We start from the raw sequence: 23,146 nt of genomic DNA, 5'->3' as shown, positions 1-23,146 counted from the left end.
CCCGTTACTGTCCAGCAATCCTATTGGAAAGGGTGGAACTGTTCAATAGGGTTTCCGAAGAGCACCTGGTGGATTCGAACCACCAACCTTTTGGTTAGCAGTCGTAGCTCTTAACAACTACACCACCAGGGTTCCTAGTGCACCTAGCATGTCCCAAATTCACAGCATTTTAGTTGATTCCAGTTTTTTTTCTTTTGTGAATACTGCAGAGCAAGATCATAAATGATATACAATATCTGTCTCCATCTTTGGCTGCTTTATGCTGCTTTCCCAGAAGCTATGTAACTGGGTGAAAGATATAAACGAACTATTTGCACAATGCAAAATGGTGTTGAAACATCATTAATCATTTACACTCCAGAAAGCACCATGCAAGACTGCCTTTTTTTTCTTGTTGAAGCCTTACCAAGACTGGATATTCTCAGTACAGAATAAAGAAAGGAGGAAGAAATGACTTTGTAGATGGGAAAACTAAAGTGATACTTTTTCCTTTAATCTCTGCTTTTGATTCTTTATTGAGTGTTGACTTTTTAAAAATAGCTCATGAGCCATTTGTATGAATTTTTTGTGTGCATGTGCGTGTACTGGTGTGTGTGTGTCTGTGTGTGTGTATGTTTGTGTGTGTGTGTGTGTGCACTAAGATATTTAAAAGTTTCAAATGACACATGATCAAGAAAGGGCATCACCATCAGCAAAAACAAAATAGAGTATATGGAGGTTTCTAGTCTAACAAATTGTCAATACTTATTCAGTGAATATCTTCAAACAATTTAGGATGATCTGTGGTAAGTCCTGAAGAGTAAATTTACTAACTCAAGATATTAATGATTTCTTTATCATTATAGAATAATTAACAATTCTCTTTGGAAAAAAAACTGAGTCAAGCTGGGACAATCCTGTTTCTACCCGTGGAATATGCCTTTAACTGTGACCCCTCCTACATGCTGTTAGATAACAGTTGACCAGGGCAGTTGGGGCGTTGCCTTCTTGTTGTTCTGGGGAAAGGAGAACAAAGTAAACAGGCTCTGCTTAGTCAGGAGAGTGACAGAAGATGGATCTCAAACATCAGTGTGTGAAACTAAATGATGGTCATTTCATTCCTGTCCTGGGATTTGGAACTTATGCACCACAAGAGGTAAGGATAGGGGTCTTGGAGTTGAAGATTCAAATGAAAATAGCTCCAGGGTGAGTGGGAGCCAACCAGGGTTGTCACATGCTTCTTCCACGTTGACTCTGGGGGATTCACTGGAGTCTCAGTTTCACCAGGCTACAGATAACTCGTGGTTAAAGACAGAAGGTAGACAGGCTTCACTCAGTGATTCTGCATCTGATGTGTGGTCACGTACAGATTATCTGGGCATTGGTATTTCCTCCTATTCCCATCAATGTCACAGCTTGTCAGAAGAGATGAATCTTGGCAGTTAAGAGCATTGTCCGTCAGCTGCCTTATCTTCAGACTGATTGCAGTGTGAGGGTTTTCTCTGTATAGTTCTATAATCCAAGAAACCTTTCCTCCTACCTAGGAGATATGATGAACCGCAAACTTTGAGGTAATCATTTTGGAAACGACCGTGTCTGAGGAATTGTGGGGGATAATTTCAGTTTTGGTGCTGAGCACCAGGTGATAAATGGTGCACCCGGCCTGAGCTGAGTTTTACTCATATGTATCTCACACCTGAGAAATTCATCCTGCAAGAAAAAAGGACACCTTTTTAGGGGAAATGCTACAGTCTTAAAGACCAGTCTTTGAATCTAGGTCCTTGTTACTGTACCCTAGATTTGAAGCAAATAGGTGGAGTTGGTCTCGTCACGGAAGAGGAAGTAAAGGGAACAAGTCACTGGGTTGGAAACCAGATATTCCATATTCCAAATTTGTTTTTCAGACTACTTAGCTGTGTGACAAGGGACTAGTGACTGAACAGCCCTGGTGGCACAGTAGTTAATAGCTCAACTGCTAACCAGGAAGTTAGCAGTTTGAATCCACAAGCTGGTCCGTGGAAACCCTATGGGGCATTTGTACTCTGTCCGATAGGGTCACTATGAGTCAGAATAGACTTGATGGTAATCGGTTTTTTATACAAATAGAGTGGCTGTGTACAAAAGAATTAATAGGAGACTACTATCCTTGGAAAGTTTTTCTTTCAAGGTTGGCCCTGAATGACATCCAGAAATAAGATTTCAGGAGGAATGTCATCATTCTCTGCTTGATAAGGCTATTTGTGTCTAAACTGCTTGCAAAAACAATGAGGTTTAGGATGAACAGCTGCTTTCTTTCTGGTTTTTGCATTTTGGTGTGTGCTAGAGTTGCCTGATGAGGGTCCATGCCCTGGGGCACTTGAGCCAATGAAACTGTACTCCAAGTCAGAAAGAGTGAGAAAGTTTACTTAGGAGGTGTCCACCACCAGGCATCTGACAGGGACACAGACTATCTCTATGGAGTATTACTCTATGGAGTAATGTAAAAAAAATTTACATTAGAGCTTATATATATAGGATTTTTACCAGGGTCAGAAGTGTCTTTATAGCACACACATGGCATGGCCAAGGGAGTTATTCATTACACGATAATGACAAGAGACTCTTTATCAGACTAAAGAGATACATGTAAGACATCACTTTATCAGGCTAAAGATATTCATGTCAGGCACCTGGGGCTTAAGTCACAGGTGGTTAGACAGAACAAAACAAAGTTTTGAGCATCAGATCAAAACAAAGAACAAAGTTATTTGCAACAGATCAAAACAAAGTCATTAACAGGTATGTGGAAAGGAGAAGGCAGGCAGAGGAAGGAGAAAAATTAGAGGTTCATCATGGCGTTAGTTAAGTCAAGCTTTCAGTTGCCCATTTTGAAAAGAAGAAAACGTGCTGGGGAGTATTAGGGCATTGCTAGGCAGAGAGGGCCTATGTGACCAGCCCCCACATTCCCCACATCTTATCAAAATTCCACCCTGGAGGAATCAAGTATATTCTGTGTGACTCCACTACAAACTCTTGGAAGCTTGTGCGTGTTTTCCTCTGTACATCCCCCTATACACCTTCCTCCTTTGCTGATTTTGCCTTGTGTCACTTCACTCTAATAAATCATATCCATGAAAACAGCCATACGCTGCAAATTATTTAGCCAATCCCTCACCTAGCTGTGGCCTTGAGACTTCCAATGCCAGTGAAAAACCACCCCAGTTTTCTTGAACTGAAGGAATTCCTGGGATGCCCACTTTCATTTCTAAAAGTAGAAAAGTTCCAAGCAAACCGGTGGGTACCTTACATGCGGAACTAACACAAGATCTGAGGGAATAGTTCATTCTGGTGAAGGTCAGTGTTTGTGGCAACAACAACCTCTCAGTTGAGTAGATACCTGAATACTATCTTTTGTTTTCCCTTAGGTACCTAAGAGTGACGCTGAGGAGGCAACCAAACTAGCTATTGATGCTGGGTTTCGTCATATTGATTCAGCTTATCTGTACGAAAATGAAGACAAAGTTGGACAAGCCATCCGAAGCAAGATTGCTGATGGCATTGTGAAGAGAGAAGACATATTCTACACTTCAAAGGTGAAATGTCTATGATGTTTGTGTGACTATTTATGAAGTGAGTGTATGGAAATTGGTTGAGTGGTTTGCTGAACTATGCATAGTAAGAAAAATTTTATTCACACATACTAATGTACTAACACTAGTATCAACAGAGGAGAGAGGTGATGAATTTCTAATCATTCTTATGCTCAGTTTTTATGATTTTAAAGTATTTTATTTTCTGAGCCTCAGCCTAAAGCACAGTGATTTTGCATGGATGATAGAATCACACAGATCTGTGACTCTTCTCTCATAAGATTGAGTTAGACAAAACTTGTGAAATTGCTTTGTATACTCTATTAAACATAGTTCAGATGATGGGTGTACTTGTTACTTAATAAAGATTTTTATCTCTCAAGTCATTTCCTTCTATTGTTTAGTAGTTGTACTGACAGCATACTCAAACTGATAACAGCGTTTATATGAGTAGGTCATATAAAAGGGAAGCCCAAGAAAAAAAGGGAATTTTTGCCCCTGCAGTCACCTAGATTTCAACCAGTAGAAAAATATCTAAATATTAGGAGCAGCCAGACAATAACTTTCCAGTAGGTGAGTATGGCAGTTCTTGCAAAGTGAGTGGAGGCCACCTCCTTACATATTACCTGCAATGGGACCCTCCCAGCTCAGTTATTTTTCAGTGTTCTCCACTGTATTCAATACATGTAAGTAATCTCATTCATTTAAGCTGTTTATAGGGCAGGGCTTCTATCTCTTTTAGATATATTCATCATTTTTCTCTATTACGTTTCAAAATGAAACCCACATATTTTAAGTTATCACAATAAATGACTGAGAGTCTGAAAAAACCCTGAATATTACATCTATTCCTACTGATTACAGTCCAGGTTCACATTTGCTCTGTCTACATTAATAATTCAAGTTTAGCTTAATTTCAATGATGTTGGCAAAAAAATTTCAACTTTGAACTTGCTAAACAAGTCACAATCCCTGTGTCATCTGTTTCTATATCTCTTCATTAAATTGCCTAAAGTACTAATCAAACACAACTCCCTTCTTAATCTCTGCAGCTCTGGGTCACTTTCCTTCGACCAGAGTTGGTTCGGCCAGGCTTGGAAAAGTCACTGAAAAAACTTCAGCTGGACTATGTCGATCTCTACATTATTCATAACCCAATGGCTCTGAAGGTTAGAAATTTGCATAATTAAAACTATTTCATTTTCACTGTCAGTATGACCATCGTCTTGCATGGATGTTGAATTAAGTTTTTCTTTGGAGGGAATATGGATTATTATACTGGGAAAGGATCTAAAATAATAATTCAAGTTTCTGGATTGGCCCTGTTTAGTTCATGTGCCTACCCTTAGGCCATTGTGTGTTCAGAAGGATAAGGAATTCTGATTGTACAGTTATAGCTGAGTCTGAGTTTATATTGCACTAAATTGGTATGAAAATTAAGGTCATGTGACTTATTGCCTTTCCAGGTAAAAGAGAACCATTTGATAAAAAACAAAATATCCTGGGCAGACAAAAGTAACGTAAGTCAAATACTAGTCCCCATTACTATCTAGGAAAGTGACATTTATTAAAGCATAAAGTAGATAAAACATTATAGAGAGGCTGTCTCTCAAAAGACATTCTTAACAACTCTAGACATAAAACACTTTGCAAATCTTAATATTTGGAGAGTTGTTCCACCTACCTTATGGAGGCTTAGTGTCCCAGGCATACATGTACCTCACAGCATGGCTTAGAGTGGAGACAGTATTTTGTGATATCACTATAATGACTGCTTCTATTCCAGCCTGGAGAGGAGCTGCTACCAAAAGATGAACATGGGAAACTAATATTTGACACTGTGGATCTCTGTGCCACATGGGAGGTGAGTGCTTGGAGCAGACAGCAAAGATGAGAAAGCCAGGAGAAGGGAAACTGGTTCACATCTTGCACCTATGTGAACTTAAGAAAACACGTATGTAGTCCTCAATCTCACTTTTCTCTTCTTTACCATCAGGAATTGGACAAATGATCTCAAAATTCTCTTGGAGTTCTAGAATTCTACTTATTCCTTTAACAGCATTTTCCGGGTCATAGCAGAGTGTGACCTCCCTTCTGAAAGGACGGTGACACAATCCTAAGGTTATTGGCACTATAAGTCCATAAAGCTGCTCTTGGAGGGTGAAAGGAGAAAATGTTTCTATCTTATCTAGTAGAATACAGGAAATTGAATGATAAATAAAGATTATTTATATAACCGTTTTCACTAATCATATGTTCCTACGACTGATGGAGCCAAATGTCAGGAAGGTGTAGATATTTGCAACATCAAGTACAGTCCTATCTCTAACATAAAGCTCCCCTGAAAATGAGTGTAAGATACATGTAACTTTCATGGCCTTTTTCACAATCTTTGAGGGCCTGAAATTTAATTTTTCTAAAATTTCTTTTCTTTAGTAAATATGAATCCTGGAATATATAGTAACGTACTTTCATTAATAAGCTTAATCAACCAGAACAACATGCGATGTTAACTCAGTAACTCCCAATACCTTACTCTCCCTGTAGTGTCCCGTGCTCTGCATCTGACAAATGACTCTCTTCGCCTGTCATGGCAGGAAATGAGAACTCTGCCCCACAGGTTTCCTCATCGCTCTGACTCCCTGCCTGGTGCCCGGCTTAGAATTTGGTGTGTTGTGTGATGTGTTCATTTATGTTTTACCATTTCTCTACCTACTTCCTTCTGAAATCTAGCTGAAGACATTCTAACAATCTTGCTATATTTTACCTACCTTATATAGAATTTTTTTTTATTATGATATTCATCTATTAATAAAAAATTTATGAAGAAACTGTTGTGGGGGGTGGTGACATAATGAAGCAATATACTGGCCCTCATAGTTCATTTATCTAAATGAGAGAAGATGAATAAAAGGTAACCACAAAAAGATAAAAAAGTAAACAGTTAACTGTATGATTTGGCAGATGGTGATAAGTCCAGGGAAAAAAATAAAGCTGTTATGTTTAGAGGAGTGGAGAGTGTTGTGGGGGAAGTGGATGGGTGTGGGTACGAATGTAATAAAGGTATCTAAGGAAAATCTTCATTGATATGAGGACAAAAGAACCCAGGTCTGTAGTAAGGTGTGACTCATGGGATTTCTAGGGGAAGAGTGTTTAGGCAGAGAAGGCAGCCAGTGAACTGCCCTTTATGAGGTAGAGTGTTTTCGCGTCCAAGAAAAATCAGGCCTCTCATGAAGCTGAAAGAGAAAAGAGAGAGAAGAGATGAGCTCTGAGGGCAAAGGAGGTCAGATCACAGCAGGTCTCATAAGAATGACTTTGGCTTTGACTCAGCATGAGCTTGAAAGCCATTAGAGGAGTTTTATCTGATTTATTTTATTAAAGGGTCATTCTAAATTTGCACTAATAAGTGAGATGCTTGCCACATATGCCTATTGAAATTTAAATTAATTAAAAATCAAAAAATTTAAAATTCAGTTCCTCAGTCACATATTTCAATGGCTCCACAGCAACATGGGGCTAGTGGCTACCAAATTGTACTGTGTGCTGTTTCTGTTAGGTGCTGTAGAGTTGGTTCCCACTCATAGTGACCTTATGTACAACAGAACAAAACACTGCCCAGTCCTGAGTCAGCCTCACAATTTTTGCTTTGCTTGAACCCATTGTTGTAGGCACTGTGTCAATTCAACTCATCGAGTGTCTTTCTCTTCTTTGCTGACCCTTTATTTACCAAGTATGATCTCTTCCTCTGGGGACTGGTCCCTCCTGATGACATAAGTCCAAAGTACATGAGACAAAGTCTCAGCATCCTCACTTCTAAGGAGCATTCTGGCTGTACTTCTGTACAGTGTAGACGTACACTATTTATATCATCACAGGAAGCTCTCCTGGATAGCATGTATCCAAATGCTGTGTGCATGATAAACTGCAGGGGTTAAGAGTGGAATTAGAAAAGCCATGTAGGAAGTTCATAAAATAATCCAGAGGAGAAATGATGGGATAAAACTGTGAAAGTTGTAAGATCCATTCTGAATCTATTCTGAGAGCGGAGATGACATGATGCTTTGGTGGACTGAAGGAAGTGTGTGAGACAGAGACAGCACTAGTCTGAGTCTGAGGTCCTTGTCCTGAACAAATTGTTAGTGGTGTTTGCTTTGAATGAAACAAAGACTGCAGGAGGAACAGATTGGGAGGAAGACTGGAAGCTCAGTTTTTGACTTGTTCACTTTCTGATGACTAATCAGACATTTATAGGATGATTGAGCAAGCAGTTGAATCTGGGAGTCTATTATATGGGTACTGGAGTAATTCTAGGACAGAGATATCAATTTGTAAGACTTAGTCATGTAGCTAGTATTTAAAATCATAAATATAAATAGATTATTTGGGAGCGAGATGAGATAAAGAAGCAATGATGTCTAAGGACTGAGTCCTTTAAGTATTAGAGGCCAGGCAGATGATGAGATTCTTGCAAAGAGAGCAGTCAGGGAAGGAAGAAGAGACTCAAAAGAGATCAGTGTTTAAAAGCCACATGAGAAAAATGTCTCAAGGGAAAAGTTAATCGACTGTGTCTAACTCTGCTGCTGAGCCAAAGGCAATATGCACAACTGGCTTTAGAAATTCGTGACCCTGACTAGGGGTGTTCTGATAGATTAGCCTGGAGGGGAGCCTCATTGGAATATGACACAGAAAAAGAGAAAAGAAAATTGAGGGTATTGTACCATACTGACTCCTATTTTCCTAAGAATGAAATACTAATTTCATTTTTGTTGTCATCATCTTCCTCCAATTTTCTCTATTTTCACTTCATGATTATCAATGCCAGCCAGTTTCGTGGTCATTTCTAGAAAGTTGTTTCTATTAACAGGGCTATAGATCCCATTTTTTCTATGGCCAAATCACACACATTCTTCCTCACAACACCTTCCTCCCCAGGCCTTGGAGAAGTGTAAGGATGCAGGGTTGGCCAAGTCCATTGGAGTGTCCAACTTTAACCGCAGGCAGCTAGAGATGATCCTGAACAAGCCAGGGCTCAAGTACAAGCCAGTCTGCAACCAGGTGAGCCTGCTCTGCCCATCAGGGCTTCCTCTGCTTTCTGTTCTTCACATCCTTTTTTTCTATAATTATGTCTGATATCCTCTCCTCCTGTTCTTCTCACCTTTTTGAACCAGAAGTTTCAATAGAGTAGAACCTCTGTCTAGTAGGTCATTGATAGGATCAGACAGGTGTAAAGGGTTTGTGTGGTTTGGATGCCTGAATTCTTTCTCTTAATATGTCTATATTCAGAGGTTCTTAACCTATAAAGCACACACACACACAAACAATAACCAGAAACTATTAAAGTCCTCTGGGTTAAAGGGATGAAGTTACTAGTTTACACTGATGGTAAGACAGAGGAAATCATCTCTAAGGAACATTTAGCAATATGACTGGGTAGAGCTAGGAACTGACTAAATCTTGGTCTTGTTCTCCTTGACTTCTATTTTTCTGTTTTTCCAGACACTTGCGACATGCATACCTGTCTTTGCTGTCTAGTGCTGCTGTAACAGAAATACCACAACTGGGTAGTCATAAAGAACAGAAATTTATTTTCTCACAGTTCAGGAGGCTAGCAGTTGAAATTCAGAGCATGCCTCTAGGGGCAAGCCTTCCCTGTCTATTTCAGCTTCTAGTATCTGCTGTAATTCTTGATGTTCCTGGCCCTGCAGATGCATCTGTCTCTGTTATCTGCCTTTGTCTTCCCTCTTGGTGTGTCTGTGCCTATTTTGACCTTTTGTAACACAGAAATGATTATGCTTAGGATCCACCCTATACTGCAAGAGTCTCATTAACATAATAAATGGAAACCCCAATTTTCTAAACTGGCCATATTTATAAGTACAACCTTTAGGTTTCCAACACATATTTTGGGGGGACACAATTCAATCCGTAACAAGACCTCAGCATACATCTCAAAGGATGAAAATATTCCCTCAGACGCTCACATTTCGTTACTGTTTCTAAGCAAATTCGTAATTTTCTAGTATCATCCACTATCCAGTCAATATGCAAATTTCTCCATTTTTTCCAAAAATCTTTTATACATTATTTGTTTTAGTTGGGACCCAATAATGGCTCACATATTACTTTTCACTATTTTTCTCAAGCTTTTTTAATCTGCAACAGTCTCTCAGCTCTTTTGTATCCCATAATATCCAAAAGGGGTTATTATCAAATATTCTGGATTTACCAGATTATTGCCTTGTGATATTAGGTAACTTGCTTCTCCAGTCCCAGTTTCTGTAAACTAGAAGTTAGAGCTGAAGACTTAATTAGGTTCAAGTTAGACGTTTTTGGCAATAAAATCTCATAAGGTTGTTGTGTCCTTCAAATTGCACCCTACTTTTTATTTTTTTTTTAGGAGAAAGTGTGCGTGGAAACCCTTATGGCATAGTGGTTAAGAGCTATGGCTGCTAACTAAAAGGTCGGCGGTTCGAATCCACCAGACACCCTTGGAAACCCTATGGAGCTGTTCTAGTCTGTCCTCTATGAGTCGCAATTGACTGCAAAGCAATGGGTTTGATTTTGGTTTTAGGAAGCACATGATGACAGATGGTCCCACTATTAGTGATGTTAGATTTCATCACTTGGTTAAGCATGTGTGTAGCCAGATCTCTTCTTTGTAAACATATGTTTTCCTTTTGCAATTAGCTAATAATATGCTGGTTCATAACTTGGCAACAAAGAAAATAATGTTCCCAACAAATTTACACTTAATGGTGTAGTGTCCATTGAGAATTTTTGCCTAAATCAGTTATTTTGATTAGATCTATAAGTAATGATTTTCTATTTTTCTCACTCTTTGTACTTTCTTACCTGATATTTTTCTATAAAACAAGGATATTTTCTATCAACTCAAATAAACTACAATTATTTCTATAGGAGAGAATAAATATGTAATTCTTACCCTTTAATTATCAATATTCAGAGAAAGCAATTACTGTGGTAATCATCTTCAGTAGGAACAAATTGTCCTCAGTCTCTCCCTTTTTCTCTCTTGCTCTCGCTCTCACTCTTTTTCTCTCTCTTTATCTTTCTGTCTGTCTCTCATTCATATGAATTTAGAGTTTTGTTTTTTATTCAATGTATTAGGAATTACTTTATTCTTTATTCATCTTGATGCTCAAATCTACCCACTAAAGTTTTTTCCTTTGTTTTCGAACATGCTCTTATAAGTCTTTGAGTACTTTCATGCTTCTGGCACAATTTGATGTCCACAGCTAAAAAGATCTTTCCTCTCTCAGATCCATTATTACCCTTCTTTCTTGTCTTGGAAATCTACAGGTGGAATGTCACCCTTATCTCAACCAGAGCAAATTGCTGAATTTCTGCAAGTCGAAAGATATTGTTCTGGTTGCCTACAGTGCTCTGGGATCCCACCGAGACAAAAAGTGGTAATGAGGAAAACTGGGAGATCATCCAAAACACCATTACTGAAGAAATCTTTTTATTTATACCATATCCTATATCCTGGTGTTAAATCTCAACTGCTTGGGGGAAAGTAGGGAGAGCAACTTCAGAAGTACTTCTTTATAATCCCACTACCCAGCCCAATGCTTGTGCATTATGTCTGGTTATATTTTTTTTTATATAGATAGTTAACTTAAAAAAATATCTGAGAATGAAAACAAAATTAAGAACAATACTAAAGACTTATTTTTCTATTAATGATTTGAGGATAAAACAGACTAATCTGCATGTTCCAAAGAAATGCTGCAGCATTGGGGCTTACGTAGTCAGACAGGAACAAAGAGAGTCCCAGAAGTGCAGGTGGTTTCAGCCCGTTTCCTAGAGGTTCACTACAAGTCTTTTGAGATCCTTTCTCCTCTGAAATGTCAGTTTACTTTAAAAGACTAATGTTGCAGTGTTTCAGCAAAGGAAAGGTGGAGGAGGGGGTCCATGCCTCCTGAGGGGCTGCAGATAGCAGGGCTGGGTGTCTATTTGTCTGGAACATTGGCTAAGGACTCAGGTTGTTAGTTTACACCTAAATCTAAAGAAGCGACCTAGTTCATTACCTCTAAGGGCTAGGTTACTGATTAAATTAAACTATGTCCTGTGAGACTCAGGCATTCGGCCATATTCTCCTGGCTTGGCATATGTGTCTCTAATTTGTAGTTTCCACATCAATAATACATGTCTACATTAAAATCTATACATAATTAAAAAACTGAGACAAAAGACATCAGCCCAAGTCATGACTGTGACACTTTTTAAACGATTAACATGTTTCAAGCAATATCTTCCATAAGATGCAGTTATGTCTAAAATCAGGAAAATAATAATTAACTCCCAGGTCTATGAGGACAGAAAGAAATTACCATTCTAAAACATTTGGAAACTTCTGTACAAATGTTACACACTATGACTAAGGATGAGAATGAACAGTTCCCATTTTGGGCCTACTCAGTTTTCACCAATATCTTAGAAAAATTAGAATAAAAACTATCCAAGCCTTCCCACTTCTCTTCCCACTCTCCTGCCCCTTCTCTAGGGCTATATCCAGAGGAAAAAACAGCCAATGAGAAGGAAAGGAGGAAATCCAAGGACCTAGGACCATTGTTTCCAAACTAAACCTATTGCTATCCAGTCGATTCCAACAATTACAGCCCTCCAGGAGAAAGTAAAATTGTCCCATAGTGTTTCCAAGGCTGTGAATTTTCAGGGAAGCAGACTGCCACATCTTTTTCCCAAAGAGTGGCTTAGAACCACCAGCCTTCTGATTAGGAACTGAGCACTTTAACCACTGTGCAACCAGGGCTCTTTCTTTCAAACTCAAGAGAGCATCAAAATGGCCTGGAAGGCTTTTTGAAACACAGAATGCTGAATCCCCTTCAGCTCTGTTCAATACATCTGGGTGAAGCCCTAGAATTTGCATTTCTATCAAGTTCCCAGGTGATGCAGGTGATGCTGGTCCAGGACCACAATTGGAAAACCACTAATCCAAAGGAGACCACCTTAGTCAGTTTTAGAAGCCTCCTGACAAAGTGAAAACTCAGCTTCCTGTGTTCAGTATTTCTACATTTCCTTCCAGGGTGGACCAGAGCTCCCCCATTCTCTTGGATGATCCAGTTCTTGGTGCCCTGGCTAAAAAGCACAAGCGGACCCCAGCATTGATTGCCCTTCGCTATCAGCTACAGCGTGGGGTCGTGGTCCTGGCCAAGAGTTACAATGAGAAGAGGATCAAAGAGAACATGCAGGTGATGAGCAAGGCTGTGGTACCATGGCGCCTAAGTTATAACCTTCACAGATGTTCTTCTTTATAAGGTTCAAGGCAACTTAGGGCATGTTGGTTTCCCATGCACATATGCCTTATGTGCATTAACTAGGGTTTTTCTCCTTCTTGTAAAACAACCTTCTTTCTCTTTATTCTGAACAAGAAGAGACCAATAGATGTATCTTAGATGGCCACTCACAAGCTTTTATTAACCCAAATACTACTGACCACAGTAGGACATAGGACAACATTTTATGAACTATATTATCTTGTTCTACAAGACTGTATTTCTAAGCCTTCAAACCAAATCAATTTTTCTAGGGGTTTGGCTATGTTTAAGGAGTATTCATAACTGTGCCTCTTATGTGGTTTATTACAAATACGAATGTACATGCATGCACATGCATATGTATATGTACATATACCTATAGATAAATGTATCCATGCACACATATGAACTGACATATTCATACCCATACACACATACGTTTATATACATATTTGATAACCACACACATATTTTTTGGTTTTTGTTGCAAAACTATATTTGTCATATCCTTTACAAATAACACCCTTTTCTCTTGTGCACTTCACTGACAACATTAACTTTTGTCAAATTGTGCGCACTTCACCCACATTCAACGTCATCATTACCATCACCCAAAATAACAATGTCTACTATCTTGAGAGTGCTTTCATCTACCTCCCCTCCACTCATCCCTGGTAATCACCAGTGAGCATTGATATTTGTGTGTGTGTGTGTAGACATGCCTTTTATATAAGTGCAATTAAACAATATTTGTTCTTTCGGGGTTGATATCACTCATCATAATGCCCTCCATATTCATCCATGATATAAGACATGAGAAGACTCATCATTCTTCTTTATGGTTGTGTTGTTGTTGTTAGATGCCATCAGGTTGGTTCCACCTCATAGTAACCATACGCACAACAGAACAAAATGGGGCCCGGTCCTATGCCATCCTTAAAATCGTTGTTATGCTTCAGCCCATTGTTGCAGCCACTGTGTCAATCCATCTCGTTGAGGGTCTTCCCCTTTTCCACTGACCTGTACTTTACCAAGCGTGACATCCTTCTCCAGGGACTGATCTCTCCTGACAACATGTCCAAATTATGTGAGACCCAGTCTCACCATGCTTGCTTCTAAAGAACATTCTGTTTGTACTTCTTCCAAGACAGATTTGTTTGTTCTTTCAGCGGTTTATGGTATATTCAATATTCTTCACCAACATCACAATTCAAAGCCATCAATTCTTCTTGTCTTCCTTATTCATTGACCAGCTTTCTCATGCATATCATGTGATTGAAAATACCATGGCTTGAGTCATGGGTACTTTAGTCTTTACAGTGACATCTTTGTTTTCAACCCTTTAAAGAGGTCCTTTGCAGCAGATTTGCCCAATGCAACGTATCTTTTGATTTCTTGACCGCTACTTCCATGGGTGTTGATTGTGGATCCAAGTAAAATGAAATCCTTGACAACTTCAATCTTACCTCTGTTTATCATGATGTTGCTTATTGGTCCAGTTGTGAGGACTTTTGTTGTCTTTATGTTGGGGTACAATCCGTACTGAAGGCTGTATTCTTTGATATTCATCTGTAAGTGCTTCAACTCCTCTTTCAGCAAGCACGGTTTTGTCATCTGCATAATGCAGGTTGTTAATTAGTCTTCCTCCAATTCTCATGCCCCATTCTTCTTCATATAGTCCAGCTTCTTGGATTATTTGCTCAGCATACCAGTTGAATAGGTATGGTGAAAGGATACAACCCTGATGTACACCTTTCCTGACTTTAAGCCACTCAGTATCTCCCTGCTCTGTCCAAATAACTGCCTCCTGATTTATTTATAGGTTTCTCATGAGCACAATTAAGTGTTCTGGAATTCCTATTTCTCATAATGTTATCCATAACTTGTTATGATCCTGACAGTCGAATGCCTTTGCGTAGTTAATAAAACACAGGTAAACATCCTTCTGGTATTCTCTTCTTTCAGCCAGGATCCATCTGACATCAGCAATGATATGCCTAGTTCCACCTGCTCTTCTTAATCCAGACTTAATTTCAGGCAGCTCCTTTTTGATATACTGCTGCAGTGGCTTTGGAATAGTCTTCACCAAAATTTTGCTTGTGAGTGATATTGTTCGATAATTTCCACATACGGTTGGATAATGTTTCTTGGGAATAGGCATAAATATGGGTTTCTTCCAGTAAGTTGGCCAGGAAGCTGTCTTCCATATTTCTTGGCATAGATGAGTGAGCACTTCCAGTGCCAAATCCATTTGTTGAAACGTTTCAATTGATATTCCATCAATTCCTGGAGCCTTGTTGTTTGCCAGTTCCTTCAGTGAAGCTTGGACTTCTTCCTTCAGCACCATCAGCTCCTGATCATGTATGTGCTCCCTCTCAAAATGGTTGAACATTGACCAATTCTTTTTCGTATAATGACTCTCTGTATTCCTACCATCTTCTTTTGATACTTTCTGCGTCGTTTAATATTTTCCCCGTAGAATCCTTCACTATTGTAAGTCGAGGCTTGAGTTTTTTCTTCAGTTCTTTTCAGCTTGAAAAAAGCTGAGCGTGTTCTTCCCTTTTGGTTTTCAATCTCCAGCTCTTTGCACATGTCGTTATACTTTACTTTGTCTTCTTGGGCTGCCCTTTGAAATCTTCAGTTCTTTTACTTCATCATTTCTTCCTTTTGCTTTAGCTGCTTGACGTTCAGGAGCAAGTTTCAGAGTCTCCTCTGACATCCATCTTGGTCCTTTCTTTCTTTCCTGTCTTTCCAATGACCTCCTGCTTTCTTCATGTATGATGTCCTCGATGTCATTCCACAACTTGTCTGGTCTTCTGTCATTAGCGTTCAACGAGTCAAATCTGTTCTTGAGATGGCCTCTAAATTCAGGTGGGATATACTCAAGATCGTATTTTGGCTATCTTGGACTTGCTCTGATTTTCTTTAGTTTCAGCTTGAACTTGCATATGAGCAATTGATGGTCTGTTCCACAGTCGGCTCCCGGCCTTGTTCTGACTGATGACCTTGAGCTTTTCCATTGTCTCCACAGATGTAGTCGATTTGATTCCTGGCGAGGTCCATGTGTATAGCTGCCATTTAAATTGGTGGAAAAAGGTATTTGCAATGAAGAAGTTGTTGGTCTTGCAAAATTCTATCATTCGATCTCTGGCATTGTTTCTGTCACCGCGGCCACATTTTCCAACTACCAATCCTTCTTCTTTGTTTCCGACTTTCTCATTCCAATCACCAGTAATTATCAATGCATTCTGATTGCATGTTCGATCAATTTCAGACTGCAGAAGCTGATAAAAATCTTCAATTTCTTCATTTTTCGCCTTAGTGGTTGGTGCATAAATTTCAATAATAGTTGTATTAACTGATTTTCCTTGTAGGCGTATGGATATTATCCTATCTCTGACAGCATTGTACTTTAGGAAAGATCTTGACATGTTCTTTTTGACGATGAATGCAACACCACTCCTCTTCAAGCTGTCATTCCCAGCATAGTACACTTGAGGATTGTCCAATTCAAAATGGCCAATACCAGTCCATTTCAGCCCATTAATGCCTAGGATATCAATGTTTGTATGTTCCATTTCATTTTTGATGATTTCCAATTTTCCTAGATTCATACTTTGTACATTCCAGGTTCTGATTTTTAATGGGTGTTTGTACCTGTTTCTTCTCATTTTGAGTCATGCCACATCAGCAAATGAAGGTCCTGAAAGCCTTACTCCATCCACATCATTAAGGTCATCTCTACGTTGAAGAGGAAGCTCTTCCCCAGTTGTCTTCTGAGTTCCTTCCAACCTGGGGGGCTCATCTTCCTGCACTATATCAGACAATGTTCTGTTGCTATTCATAAGGTTTGCACTGGCTAATTCTTTTCAGAAGTAGACTGCCAGGTCCTTCCTTCACAAATACACACACACACACACACACACACACACTATGGTTTTGTAATATTCCATTTTATGTATGTTCTACTTTTTTTATTAAGCTTTAGGTGAAGGTTTACAGAGCAAATTAGTTTCTCATTAAACAATTAATACACCTATTGTTTTGTAAAACTGGTTGCCAATACTGCAACATGTCAACACTCTCCCCTTCTCGAATTTGGGTTCCCCGTTTTCATTTCTCCAGATTTTCTTTCTTCTCCTGCTTTCTTGTCCTTGCCCCTGGGCTAGTGTGACCATTTAGTCTTGTATACATGGTTGAGCAGATATATTATTGTTTGTTTTATGGGCCTGTCTAATCTATGTCTGAAGAGTGAACATCGGGAGTGACTTCAGTATTGAGTTAAAAGGGTGTCCAGGAGCCATGCTCTCGGGTTTCTCCAGTCTCTGTCAGACCAGTAAGTCTGGACTTTTTTTTTTTTTAAGTTATAATTTTGTTCTACATCTTCCTCCAGCTCTGTCCAGGAGCCTCTCTTGTGGTGGTAGCCAGGCATCGTCTAGTTGTGCTGACTCAGGCTGGTGGAGGCTCTGTTGGTTGTGACCCATTTGTCCTTGGAATAATCTTTCCTTTGTGTCTTTGGTTTTCTTCCTTCCCCCTTGTTCGAGTCAGGATAGAACCAGAGAAGTATCTTAGATGGCCGATCACAAGCTTTAAAGACCTCAGATGCTACTCACCAAAGTAAGATGTAGAATATTTTCTTTATAAAATATTTTATGCCTATTGAGCTAGATGTCCCCCGAGACCATGGCCCCCATTCCTCAGCCCAGTAGCTAGGCCCCTCAGGAAGTTTGGATGTGCCTTTGAATCTTCTTTGACTTTGCACTGGTCAGGTTTTGCTGACTTCCCAGTATTGTGTACTGTCTTACCCTTCATCAAAATTACCACTTATCTATTGTCTAGTTAGAGTTTTTCCCTCCTCTACCTTGTAACCATCAATGATTGTTTCTTTCTGTGTGTAAATCAATTCATGAGTTTTTTATAATACTTGTATCGCACAATATTTGTACTTTTGTGATTGACTGATTTCACTCAGCATAACGCCCTCTAGATTCATCCATGTTGTGAGATGTTTCACAGATTCATCATTGTTCTTTATCATTGTGTGGTAGGTATTCCATTGTATGTATGTACCATGTTTGTTTATCCATTCATATGTTCATGGGCACTTAGATTGTTTCCATCTTTTTGCTGTTGTCAATAATGTTATAATGAACATGGGTGTGCATATGTCTATTTGTGTGATGGCTATTATTTCTCCAAGATGTGTTCCTAGGTGTGGAATTGCTGGATTGTATGGTTTTTCTATTTCTACCTTTTTAAGGAAGCTCCATAACATTTTCCAAAATGGTTGTGCCATTTTACATTCCCACAGGGAATGCTTAAGAGTTCCAAACTCCCACAGCCTCTCCAACATTTGTTATTTTCTGTTTTTTTCTTTGTTTTGATTCCTACCAGTAATGTCAGGGTGAAATGGTAGCTCATCATAGTTTTGGTTTGCATTTCTCTAATGGCTAGTGATCACAAGCATTTCCTCATGTGTCTCTGAGCCACCTGAATGTCTTCTTTGGTGAAATGTCTGTTCATCTCCTTTGCCCATTTTTTAATTGCACAATTTGTCTTTTTTTTGTAGAGATGTTGGATTTTCCTATAGATTTTAGAGATTAGGACTTCGCCAGATATGTCCTAGCCAAAAACTTTTTTCCCAGTCTATAGGTTCTCTTTTTCCATCTTCTCAAATTATGCTGTTGGTATTCAGACAGGGCTGCTTTGTTTTTGTAGATTGCTTTGGGTAGAACTGACAATTTCACAATGTTGAGTCTTCTATTCATGAGTGTGGTATCTTTTTTCTATTTATATAGGTTTCTTGCAGTAGTGTTTTTTTTTTTGTTTTTCTTTTTTTGTTTTTTTTTGGTACAGGCCTTTTTTTACATCCCTGGTTAGATTTATTCCTAAGTACTTTAATTTTTTTAGGGGGCTATTATAACTGGTATTGCTTTCTGCAGTTCTCTTTATTGGTATGTAGGAATCTAACTGATTTTTGCATGTTTATCTTGTATCCTGCCACTCTGCTGGATCTTTCTATTAGTTCCATAGTTTTCTTGTGGAGTCTTCCGGGTTCTCTATGTATAATATCATATTATCTGCAAATAGAGATAGATTTACTCCTTTCTTACTGATTTTGATGCACTTTATTATTTTTGCTTCTTGCTTTATTGCTCTAGTTAGGACTTCCTGCATAATGTTAAATAGGAGCGGTGATAAAGAGCATGCTTGTCTTATTCCTATTCCCAGGGAGAAGGTTTTCGGCCACTCTCCATTAAGAATGATGTTGGTCGTTGGTTTTGTATAGATGCCCTTTTTTAGGTTCAGGAATTTCACTTCCATATTTGTTTTATTGAGTGTTTTTATCAGGAATGGGTGTTGGACTTAGAGAATAACTTCTCTGTGTTGAATGAGATGATCATGTGATATTTTGTTTTATTTATGTGGTGGATTATGTTGTTTGATTTTCTCATGTTGAACCATCTTGGCATACTTGATATGAAACCCACTTGGTCGTGGTATATTATTTTTTTGATATGACGCTGAATTCTATTGTCTAGAATTTGGATGAGAATTTTTGCATCTATCATCTTGAAACAGATTGGTTTGCAATTTGGGTGTTTTTTTATTATCATTTATTATCATTTCAATCTGTTCTCTTGTTACGAGTCTGTTCAGATTTTCGACCTCAGTTTATGTTAGTTTAGGTAGGTAGTGTGTTTATAGAAATTTGTCCATTTCTTCTCGGTTTTCATATTTGTCGAAGTATAGTTTTTCATACTACTGTGTTATGATCCTTTGTATTTCAGTTGGGTCTGTTTTAATGTCCCCCATTTCATTTCTTATTTGTGCTATTTGCTTCCCCTCCTGTTTTTCTTTTGTCAGTTTTGCCAGTGGTTTGTAAATTTTGTTGATCCTTTCAAAGAACCAACTTTTGGCTTTGTTGGTTCTTTTATTGTTTTTGTATTCTCTATTTCATTTATTTTGGCTCTGATCTTTATTATTTCCATTCTTTTCGTGGTTGTGGGCTTCTTTCTTTGTTCTCTATTTCTTCAAATTGCATAGCTAATGTTTTGATTTTCTTCCTTTCTTCTGTTACAGTGAGTGTATCTATTGCTATAAATTGACTTCTGAGCACTGTTTTTGCTGTGTCCCAAAGGTTTTCCTTTGATGTGTTTTCATTCTCATCTGCTTACAGAAACTTTTTTATTCCATCTTTGATTTCTTCTGTTACCCAGTGGTTTCTAAGCAAGGTGTTATTTAGTTTCCATGCATGTGATTTTTTCCGTTGTGCTTGTTTTTATTAATTTCTATTTTTATGGCATTGTGATTAAAGAAGACTCTTTGCATTATCTCAGCATTTTAGATCTTGTTGAGAGTTGCTTTGTGGTCTAAGATATGGTCTATTCTGGAGAACATTCCTTTTGTGATTGACTTATTTCAATCTTATTAAATTTCCAACTTTGAGAACACTCCAGCCTTTGCTCTTCTTCTTTGAGCCTTATCCATCAATCTCTTAAAACAAAACAAAATAAAACATGTAGCCTTATCGGAGGGTTTGGCAAATGGCTCAAGGATAGGGAGATCATAAGTCTTGACTCACCTGGGAATGTCCCAGTGTTTAACTATCCCAGGGTAACCAGTGTCTCATCTGGTTTAGAGCCCTTTTTTCAGTCTCAAAAAAGTAACTGATTTTTTAATTATGATAAAGCAATGATTAATTTACAACAAATAACACTTTTATAATACTGTCTCCCTATGTAAGAAAAAGATAGTTATTCAATCTATTTAACCCTTTTTTAAATATTCTCTGAGAGTATTTTAAAATTTTCTTCACAAATAGCTAATATTTTCCTATAAATTTACTTCTAGGCAATATATCTAATTACCACCAATATAAGTGGAATTTTTCTTCTATTTTAGTTTCTAACTGCTGTTTGTTAGGATTCAGACAATTCACTGATTTTTGTTCATTGATTTCTGAACCTAGACATATTTTTGTCTATATTAATGACTCTCCTGTGTATTAGTGATTGGGAATTTTACAGTCTAAAAATAATTTAAGTTTTTTTCTCTACCTCTTGAAAGGTTTTTGAATTCCAGTTGACTTCAGAAGACATGAAGGTCCTAGACAACCTAAACAGAAATTTTCGCTATGTTACCTTTGACACGTACGTATTTGGTAGAGATATTAGCTTTAATTAATTTTCAGGTGAGGAAAGTAGGAGAGTCCTTAACATTTACCTCAGTACCGGAAAGACATAAGACAGGAGCTTACACGAAACTCTCAGACTGGGTTCATGCCAAAGCTTTGTTCACTGAACTAGCAAAAGAGTGAGAGGGACCAAAGGTCAGCTTGGAAGCTCACCAGTATTCTGCTCTCTCTACTCCATATAATTTTCCAGAGAAAACCAACATCATTGGTGAATTGAACTCTTCCATGTATGCTTCTCATCTCTACAACAAAGTACTAGACATATGCTTTGGATATTAGTGTTGTCACTTAATGAAATGTTTCCAAAATTGTTTTTATCATTGTCTTCCCCAAAACCTGCTCAGTTCCTCAAACCTCTTCAAAGGCATCTCCATTAGCTTTCTGTTCCAAGCCAGAAATTTCCATCAACTCCCTTAGATTTTGTGAATTTTACTTCTCAGTAGTTTTCAAATCTCTGCGTTCCTTTCCCTTCTGTGTTTGTTCATGGCCCAGACACCGCACTTGAGTCCTGAAAGAGTGGCCTTTGTATGAACACCTGTGGCTTTTGTTTTCTGAAATACGGAGCTCTCAATGCAAAGGAGGAAGAAGGTTAAGAGAACAGAGATTAAAACCAAAGAAAGGGTGTGGAAACAAAACCCCTCAATGTCAGAGACCACTTTTAGCCAACAAAATATCTTTACTATTCCTACATGATCTAAATGATAGGACTCTGAAAAGGACATTCATTATAAATGAGGGAAAGCCAGGAAGTGTTTCCTTCTGCTGTAGGAATTTTAACTCATAGTAGAAATAAAGTGATCATCTGTGAAAGGGATTAGCACAGTGACATATCATTACTACACAAAAATGGGTATGTATATTATTATCGTTGGTAATATTTTTAACAGTATACTGAAAACTAGGAAAATGGTGCAAAGAAAAAGCAGGAAACAGTCATTTCTACCATTAATTAAATATTGTAATTGCAATTAATCATTTTCTATCACTTTCTACTTTGTGGTGTTATTATATTTAGGGATCTCACTATATAGTAAACTTGTTGGAGATGCAACCATATCTTACACATGTCATTGTATCTATTTCTGAAAAAAGGAATAGACATTGTGTGGTAGGCAGTTACTAGGAGATGAATGAATTAGTGAAGTAGAGAGAAATTGCTCTCAACAATCTGTATTATCCTAAAATATTTATTAGTGCTGAGCATGAACATGGACTTGCACTTGTTAAAACAAGGAAGATAAGTTTCTGCTTTCAGTCATAATTCAAGTGAAAACACACAGGATGTCTCTTTGCTTTTTTGAGAGACATAGCTAAGGGAGGGCAATATGTTTGTACATTTCGTATGTCCCTTCCTGTTAAGTTCCAGGCCTGGGAATATAATTTTAATTGTTTAATTATTATTTTCTAAATCTATTTACTAAAAAGTCATGCTTATAAACTAAGAAATGCAGACTTTACAAGCAGCCAGTTAATAAAAAACTTTCATCCTAAGGCTAGGTTCATAGAACCACTGTTGTTGTTGAAATAGTCTTTGAATCTACATTGTGTGCTATTCTTTCTCTTTCTAGTGTTATTGACCACCCGAATTATCCCTTTTCTGACGAGTATTAATGAGGTGGCCTTTGTCATGACTTCTTCCAGAAGGCCCTGCTTGTGGATAGGATGCAGAAAACATCTCAGATGCTGGTGATGAGAGACAGCACCTCTGCTTAAATCCATGCTGCTTAGCAACTCACACTCAGCCAGAGATGTGTCCATAGGTCATCAAGGAAAGGCACTATTTTTGTCATTTTGGAAAAAACAATAAAGCTTTTTTTTTTCCTGCATAAATAGTCTTATCCTCTTCGGTCTCTGTTATTTACCTTCTTTGTTTCCTTAACTCAACCAGGCCAAAAATTCTGACTGAAGTAGATTTCTACTGAAGCAGAAGAAAGAAGAAGTAGATGGTGAGGGAGATAACTACTGTAATGGGAAAGAGGAATGCCTTAGTCATCTAGAGCTTCTTTAACAGAAATACCACAAGTGGATGGCTTTAACAAAGAGAAGTTTATTCTCTCACAATGCAGTAGGCTAGAATTACAAACGCTGGGCGTCAGCTCCAG

At 38.2% G+C, this 23,146-nt stretch overlaps 1 protein-coding gene across 5 annotated transcripts; it reads left to right on the top strand.

The window, feature by feature from the left end:
• Positions 1 to 997: 997 nt before the first annotated feature.
• Positions 998 to 22,885, top strand: LOC100660861 (aldo-keto reductase family 1 member C1-like). Of its 5 annotated transcripts, none has more exons than XM_064284818.1 (9): positions 1,001 to 1,135; positions 3,384 to 3,551; positions 4,601 to 4,717; positions 5,335 to 5,412; positions 8,481 to 8,603; positions 10,869 to 10,978; positions 12,616 to 12,781; positions 17,396 to 17,464; positions 20,918 to 20,987. In XM_064284818.1, the coding sequence occupies exons 1-8, from the start codon at positions 1,052 to 1,054 to the stop codon at positions 17,417 to 17,419; spliced, it is 870 nt and encodes a 289-aa protein (XP_064140888.1). In that variant the 5' UTR covers positions 1,001 to 1,051; the 3' UTR covers positions 17,420 to 17,464; positions 20,918 to 20,987. The 5 variants fall into 5 exon arrangements, with proteins under 5 accessions (XP_023404733.2, XP_023404729.2, XP_023404730.2 ...); XM_003410604.3 differs by lacking the exon at positions 17,396 to 17,464 and adding an exon at positions 22,613 to 22,881 and having other exon boundaries at positions 1,004 to 1,135; positions 20,918 to 21,000; XM_023548961.2 differs by lacking the exons at positions 4,601 to 4,717; positions 17,396 to 17,464 and adding an exon at positions 22,613 to 22,885 and having other exon boundaries at positions 999 to 1,135; positions 20,918 to 21,000.
• The last annotated feature ends 261 nt before the right edge of the window (positions 22,886 to 23,146 follow it).

Source organism: Loxodonta africana, chromosome 4, assembly GCF_030014295.1.
Source record: "Loxodonta africana isolate mLoxAfr1 chromosome 4, mLoxAfr1.hap2, whole genome shotgun sequence".
NCBI classification, from domain to species: domain Eukaryota; kingdom Metazoa; phylum Chordata; class Mammalia; order Proboscidea; family Elephantidae; genus Loxodonta; species Loxodonta africana.
The sequence above is the reverse complement of the archived record's forward strand: the minus strand, read 5'-3'. Positions and strand labels throughout refer to the sequence as shown.